This window comes from Penaeus japonicus, unplaced genomic scaffold (genome assembly GCF_977035675.1).
Source record: "Penaeus japonicus unplaced genomic scaffold, GWHDUDI00000001_assembly GWHDUDI00000009, whole genome shotgun sequence".
Taxonomy (NCBI): domain Eukaryota; kingdom Metazoa; phylum Arthropoda; class Malacostraca; order Decapoda; family Penaeidae; genus Penaeus; species Penaeus japonicus.
The window spans coordinates 31,155,668-31,163,840 of NW_028234411.1; the positions used below are offsets into that span (position 1 = coordinate 31,155,668).

The 8,173-nt window shown below is 36.0% G+C and overlaps 1 protein-coding gene across 1 annotated transcript in view; it reads left to right on the forward strand.

The window, feature by feature from the left end:
- The window catches only part of UQCR-C1 (Ubiquinol-cytochrome c reductase core protein 1), a 9,041-nt gene extending 1,738 nt beyond the window's left edge, over positions 1-7,303 (forward strand). The window contains exons 2-9 of the mRNA XM_043017935.2: positions 2,244-2,465; positions 2,817-2,993; positions 3,383-3,534; positions 5,034-5,218; positions 5,419-5,594; positions 5,960-6,067; positions 6,398-6,601; positions 7,019-7,303. Coding sequence (XP_042873869.1) covers positions 2,244-2,465; positions 2,817-2,993; positions 3,383-3,534; positions 5,034-5,218; positions 5,419-5,594; positions 5,960-6,067; positions 6,398-6,601; positions 7,019-7,159 — 1,365 coding nt within the window. The 3' untranslated portion in view covers positions 7,160-7,303. The remainder of the gene's footprint in view (positions 1-2,243; positions 2,466-2,816; positions 2,994-3,382; positions 3,535-5,033; positions 5,219-5,418; positions 5,595-5,959; positions 6,068-6,397; positions 6,602-7,018) is intronic.
- The last annotated feature ends 870 nt before the right edge of the window (positions 7,304-8,173 follow it).

Genomic DNA, 8,173 nt, shown 5'->3' on the forward strand with positions numbered 1-8,173 from the left:
GATGTAGATGGATTCCTTGTGATTGCTAATACGTAACTCTTTAGTTTCTACGGCCATTGAATTTTGCAATGTAAATTGCTTACTATAATTATTCCTGGTGTGTATTATGTGAAACTGTTCTCCTCCATTACAAACTACTTGTTTAACCCAAAGCCTCCGGAAGGCATGCAGTGAAGACGTCACCTTCTTGGCCCAAACTCTGGTCGTCATTTAAGGTGACGGCACCTCGATGCCAGGCGTCATAAGATAAGATGAGACCCGGAATGAGTTTAAGCCTACGTGGTAGCCTCCCAGAAATGCATCGTGCACCAGTTATCAACAACCCGGAGCATTTGGGTTAAGAATTGTTAAAGTCCCAATAATAAGGGGCGACATAATGTATATCAGGGAATTTATTTGACAAAACCGGCTGAAATGTAATGAATGTATGAAATAGATATAGAACTTCTGATACATATTTAGTTCTGTAGATGATGATGCCGCTACCGCGAATAACCCTCATACTGCGACATGATGACAGCATCAGAGACTTCATGCCCTCCCCCACTAAAGGGATCCGGATTGTGGGGAATAGAGTGGAATTGTGCATTATATCTACTATTTATGAGTAGTAGATGTTGAGAGGAATCCATCAATACCACTAATGTGGTATTTAGCAAGGAGGCACTATTCGGTAAATTTACCCAAGATGGATTAATTAATTTAAGCTTGGGTTGAGTGATTGGGATAATCCGAAATATGGGAGATGTTCCATGTATTACTGCAGTATTATGTAATAAGTCTAGAATAACACTAGTGGCATTCATCTGCATTTTGTTTGTTCTTCACCTCCCCCAAAATATTGATAAAAAAATGTGAATTGCTTGGTGTTGTCTGCAAAATTACCACAGTGCGGTTGATACCAGACCAATCAGATATGGTTTATAGTGCTTTATGATTGGGCATGCCATGTCTGCTATTGCATTTTTGTTGTTCTTTTCCTGTATATGAGGAGGGAACTTTCTTTTAGGTAGATGAAAAAAAATTATATAGGTGCAGATGAGACCAAAAGATATTTGTGTAGAAAATGATGTATCTGATGCAAGTTAACAGTATTACCATGCAAATTATATTAGTATATGAGGATGATTTGGAACTTACTCAAGAGATGGATGTTGTTTGATAACAAATTCCAATATCTGGGAAGATTGGGGAGAGAGCATTCAATTTATGGCATTAGTATGAGAGCGTAGAAAAGGCTAGCAGACCAAATGGTCCATTAACTGTGATGTGTAAAGGGCTTATAGAAATGTGTGAATTATGATAATGGAAATTAGTCTTAAACCAAAACAGAGTTGGTTGTTTGCAGTGTTCTTTGGGTTATCAGCCAGGGAACCACCAATATAGATCTGTATGTATCATGACAGAACTTGAGTGAATCCTTTTGATACTATAGAATTTTATGTATATAGTGGATGTTCTGCTTTTTCTTTATCTGTAGTACAAGATGACTATTCCTTTGTCATAGGGCATGGCTCATATCCTGTAAAACCATGTTGTCAGTATGCATATTTACTATTTCTATTAGGCTGGAAATTGTAAGTTCTCTCTTCTTAGAATCCAGTAATGATGTCGTTCTTTAGGAGGATAAGATCAAAAAGGTTAACCTCATGACATAATAATCGTGTTATGGCTTGGCTGGTCTTCCTGCCAGTGATGTGAAAGCCACATCATGGTTTTTGTCACATAGAACAGCTGGCCGCCGCCTTAGCGTACAAATAACCTGCGTTATTTAGATTTTTGTCAAGTTTTATTATTGGCTATATATTGTAATGTGCATGAACTTGTAATTTAGTGTTTGGACTGTGGAGTAATGAAAACTGACTGTCACTGTTTGTGCGAGTCCATGCATTTTACAACATGGCATTATGAGATGAAACACAATCTTGCCAATCAAGAGTACTTGCATTTACTAAAAATATTATTCATTGTTTTATTAAACTTTTTAAACTGATTTGTTAAGCTGGTTTTTATTTTTTAGCTTTGGAAATTATTCTGTCTGAAAACTAGCAGCTATATTACTAGTATTTTACTGATATATGTGTGTTTTGAAATCAGAAAATCTGGATATACCATGCTTCATGGTATTTGGTTAACCAAAGACACTGTAGTAGCTTTCACATACACAAAAAAAAAATGAAGAAAGAAAAAACAAACTATAAACTTTTCATATATCTATATATAATAATATATTTCTGTTCCAGAATGTAAGATATCAGGGAACTATCGCAGCAGCCAGTTATGAGCAGACTCTGTTGAATGTCCCTGCTACACGAGTCACAGTCCTTGACAATGGAATGCGTGTTGCCTCTGAGGACTCAGGTGCTCCAACTGCAACAGTGGGACTGTGGATAGACACTGGCTCCCGCTTTGAGACTGATGCCAATAATGGAGTAGCTCACTTCTTGGAGCATATGGCTTTCAAGGTATAGTGAATGTTTTATGATAATTAATTAGATTGGTGTAAGGATTTGTTGTTTATACAATGGTATATGTTGGATGATTTGTCTACATAGTTGTAACCTATACATGGGAACTAAGAGTGGATATGATATAAGCCTTCCAATTACTCTGATGAATATATTTGAAGAGAGGTGTAGTGACTACTGTAAATGCATAAATAATGAGTAACAAAACGTATAATTTTTTTTAGGAACCTCTATAATCCAAAGCATGTATATTTGCTTGAATTTAGTTGTGGGATTGTTTTAATAAGACTTTTAAGCAATTGAGGATTGGCTCCCATCAATACATTTTATTGTTTTATTTATTTACAGGGAACATCAAAAAGATCCCAAACTGATCTTGAACTGGAAGTAGAAAACATGGGGTCTCATCTCAATGCTTACACATCTCGCGAACAAACCGTCTTCTATGCAAAATGCTTTTCTGAAGATATTAATAAGGCTGTTGAGATTCTGTCCGACATCATCCAGAACAGCAAGTTTGGAGAGGTTAGTAATTATATCTCAGTTTTGATTATATGGTAGAATTTTTAGTTAGAAATCCATGAGGAAATATGAGTGGTAAGATAGAATGAACTGTATAGGTTGAAAGATAAGGGTAATGAGACTTTTTCTGCCTTGGAATATTTAGAATACAAATGAATACATTTTTCCTTACCTTTTACTGTTTATGATGTGATGGTTCTTGTTTCATATCAGTAACATAAAGCAGAAGATATAGATTTAAACTTAAGGAACCATAATTCCATAATTCTGCAAGCTTAAAAATTGAGTCTCACATTCTCCCATCATTGATCTTATATGCAGTGTGATATCCAAACTTCATGCTAGTATAATAGTCATCCTTAAATCCTTACAAATAACTGGTCATTTTTTAGTCTGAGATTGAACGTGAACGAGGAGTTATCCTGAGGGAGATGCAAGAGGTGGAGAGCAACCTTCAGGAAGTTGTTTTCGACCATCTTCATGCTGTAGCCTTCCAGGGCACACCACTTGGCAGGACTATTCTTGGACCCACCAAGAACATCAAGTAAGTCCTCCTGAGGGTGAACTTTGAGCTTGTTTGAACATAAAATCATTTGTATCTTGCATATTTCAAATAATAACATGATGATCATTCTACCAATATTTATTTTTTCAATGGTGATCCTGAAGCTAAGATGTGCTATTGAACCCATGATTTAAAGATTTTACTGATTAACTCCTTTCATAAAAGTTGCATGAATAAAGAAAATTAACCGCGTACTCTGAAGTTGCAATAACTTGTTCATTTATTTATTTTGAAACCAGATTTCCTGTTTTGCAAGCACATAGCATTGTAGCAATGTCTTTTTTTGGAGGGAAAAACTGTCTTTTCTTAAGGAGGAGACAAACTAATTACAGATGAAGATGACATATAATGCAATTAGGCACTGTTCCTGACCTGAAAAATGACAGGGTTTAAGTCAGTTCACTCATTTATATGCACAATTTGAAAAAAGGCTTGTATGTTGAAGTGATATACAGCAGTTAATGCATTATTGGAGATTTTAAGATCAACAAGCCAAACGCTAATAAAGCGAATGATAATGAATGTCATTATGCTGGGATGGTTATGTTTGTATTGTTCATAGCCACCAAGCATATTGAAATGATGCTGTGAATACAGAATTCAGAAACTTTGTTATAATGATGATAATATTAATATTAGCATTACCTGATAGAGCTGTGTGATTTCCATGAAATCCTTGTATGTATGTTTGGAAAAACTTATTGATGCATTAATCCATTGTGGACGGGGATAGATTTGCTTGCCCACTCTCCAGGATGGGTTTTATTTCAGAGTGAGGCAACTTCACACAACTTACCTTGACTTTTTCCACTGTCATGTGCTGTCATGAACAAATATGAAAAATATAACCATCCACAATGAAGATAACATGAAGAGATAGGGAAGAGGAGGAAACCTGTGCTTATTTATGACTGTGAGTTCCACAGTTAAAGGCATCCCTATTGGCACAAGGGAACATTGTAGACACTGGGCATGGTTTGAGTCTCCTTCCTCTCATTCTGCCTGTACATCCTTCATCAGCAGAACTTTAGAGCAAGAGGTCAACAAACTTGCTGTATGCCATCGCTCTATAAAAGTAGTTCTTGCTAGAGACTGGATGAGTGCCATTTAAGGCTCTCTCTTCCTGCTGATGCTAGAAGAAAGTGGTACCATTTAAGTTTTGGATGTTAGGTGACACCCATTTTGCTTAATATTACTGCAATTATAGTAATTATGACTGTAATTTTCATCATCACTCATTACTTGTAGTACAATAAGTCATCCAAATTCACCCAACTTCATGTAAGGTATAATGTCCATCATCAGCCCAAAACTCCAGTGTCTACACCTGTCCGCAATGGGTTAATATTGTTTGTTTTTCTTAGAAAGTTATTTTCGAACAGCCAGAATTTCTTGATTTCATGGTACCTGAAGCTTATGTATTATTTTCCACAAAGAAGCAGTTCAAGTTATTAAGAAAAGAATATTGATTATTGCAGGTCAATTAGCCGAGGTGACTTGATTGATTACATCACAACCCACTACAAGGGACCTCGTATTGTGCTTGCTGGTGCTGGAGGAGTGAACCACGAAGCTCTCGTGAAGATGGCTGAAGAGAACTTCAAGAATCTTGGTGGTTCTTATGTTGGCGATGCTCCTGAAGTAGCACCTTGCCGCTTCACAGGTATGGATCACATGATTACTGTGTTTAATTTTATCTGGTTCTACATGTACATTTATGCTTAAGAAAGCCAAATATTTTGAAGTACCCTTTCATATTGAATCTAAAGACATGTGACTTGTTTTCATTTTTCTTTTACTAATGGCAGATATAAGCTAAATAAATTACTTGAGAACATTTTTTACACTTAAATCTCTTTCTAGGGGCTGAGATCCGTGTCCGAGATGACAGCATGCCATTGGCACATATTGCTATCTCTGTGGAGGGTGCTGGTTGGTCTGACCCTGACAACATCCCACTCATGGTTGCAAACACTATCATTGGTTCCTGGGATAGGACTCATGGTGGCGGTGCCCATAATGCATCAAACTTGGCACAGGTCAGTAAGCAGGGCAGCCTGAATTCTTTTGAAATTGGATTTTATCCATTTATTTTCACATGTTAATGGTGATATGAGATCATTCATGTAGTTTTGTATGGTGATTCCTTATTAAATTTAGGAAAACTGTGAATTCAATTTGAGCCAAATAATTTATTGTCACAGTAATATCAGCCATGTCCTGAGCGGGAGAATACCCTAGTGTTTAGACCAATTGGAGCCAAAACCTCCCTGTTGTGTTCAAAGATTATTTGCAAGCTATATTATGCAGTGATTTATCATGGGTAAGATTACATGCCTCCTTCCACCTGTAGGATCATATAGTTGTCTCTTTATTAATATATTTATGTGTTTGTTTATTTTAGGCTGCAGTGGTGGGCAATCTCTGCCACTCCTTCCAGTCCTTCAATACGTGCTACAAGGACACTGGTTTATGGGGAATGTACTTTGTCTGTGAACCACTGAAGATTGAGGTAATAATATGAAAGTTAATTTTACAATGAAAATCAGGATGAACAAATAAATTAACTAAATTTCCCCTACATATTTCAAATACAGACCATCAGTCCTTTGTAGATCTAAATGTTTTGGCTATCTGATATATGATCACCCTGTTAGCATTACGGGTTATATTTATGTAAACTGTGAACAGTAGTGCAGTAGTCAGTTTGTAAATTACTTTACTGCAGTAGACAAGTAATATCTTTCATCTATATTTGGTGATTTAGATTTTTAAAAAGTTTTCTGTGCTAAAAACATATTATATCCTGTACATAAATATTTATTTGTATTCATGTTTCCAGGAGTTCATGTTCAATCTCCAATCTGAGTGGATGAGGCTGTGCACCAACGTGACAGATTTCGAAGTGGACCGCGCCAAGAACATCTTGCGCACAAATCTGTTGCTGCAGCTTGACGGAACAACACCCATTTGTGAAGATATTGGTCGTCAGATGTTGTGCTACAATAGACGCATTCCACTTCATGAACTTGATGCCAGAATTGAGGTAATGTATGGCTTGAAGATATGCTAATGGGTGCTAATACTAAGACATAGGCTGACACCAGTACCCACTTTCCAGCCAATATCAGTACTGATACTCTGATAATAAGTGGTGGCTCAGATACCCATACAGACATAATTATCTGTAATAATAACATTTAATATTTGGATTTTGTTGGAGGAATTTAACAATTGAGATAATTAAAATAGATGGAAGCAGATTTTACCTTTTGTTTGCAGAGTTGAACACTAAACATTAAAATCAATATTTTGTACCAAGCACTATCAATGGGTAATTGAATGGTATCAAAATTTTGGTAATCTTACCAGTCCCAATACTACAAAAAAGGCTGATATCAACACTATCAGCACATCTGTTCTATAAATAATCTACAATGGTGTTTTTTCTATATAATTTCAGGCCGTGACTTCTGATGTTGTTAGAGATACATGCTACCGGTACATTTATGACAAATGCCCAGCCATTGCTGCTGTTGGCCCATGTGAAGGACTTCCTGATTACAACAGAGTTCGCTCCAGTATGTACTGGTTGAGAGTGTAATATAGGGGAAATATTGGTCTATGATTAAAGCAAGAATTCAGTTTCATACTACTTTAAAGACCAAAAAATAAAGTTGGCGTTAATGTGTATGTTGTAGGTAAATGTGTATATATATCAAATATGATTTAATAAACACTATGATAATATATTTTTTTATTGACCTTTATGAAAATGTTTCGGTGTTACATGATTCAAGGATGTCTTGTATAGCAGTGTTACTGCCAGGTTCATGTTTTAATGAGTATATTCATTTTGGGAGAGGTGAAGAGCAGTAGAATTTGATGTGATACAATTAATGTTATGGGCTATAGTGATAGGAATGAGATTTTTCAGAACTTTCTTTATTTTCTGATATGGTTTCCATTTTATTTGGGCAGCAGTCTTCAAAGAGTAAAGTTGAAAATAGTTGGTGATAGCTATAGATCCAATTTATTGAACTATCTGATTAATTATTTATTTTATTTTATGAAACTATGAAGTCTTTGCCATTAATGCATGAAGCAAAATGATTTGTCAAATTTGTGATGGATTTCTTAGGAACCCCAGGCAGTCCAGATGCTGCATTTGTAGTTTAGAAAGTTGATCATATCACTGAGGGATTTGAGGATGTCATATATATATATATATATATATATATATGTGTGTGTGTGTGTGTATGTATATAAGATAAATCCAGGTGAGGAACATGCTTTGCATTGGCGTTATCGAAAAATCTATTTTGTATATGATTAATTAGATTCTTCCATAGATTGCCCAAAAATTAAAAAGAGCAACATAAGAAGTTGAGTTTTCCACGCAAACAAACTTTCAACACTGATAATGCAGAGTTTATCTAATAAGCTTTCGTCTTAAACTTTCTCTTCTCATGTACAAATAACTGTTGAAACACATTAAGCCACGTCCACACGAGCGGGCCTGATCGGCGGGCATTCCTTAACGGGCACATTTGACGGGAAAACGATCAAATTGCCCGAGTGCCCGTCGAGCGAAATCACTAAGGTGGTGCCCGGTAGC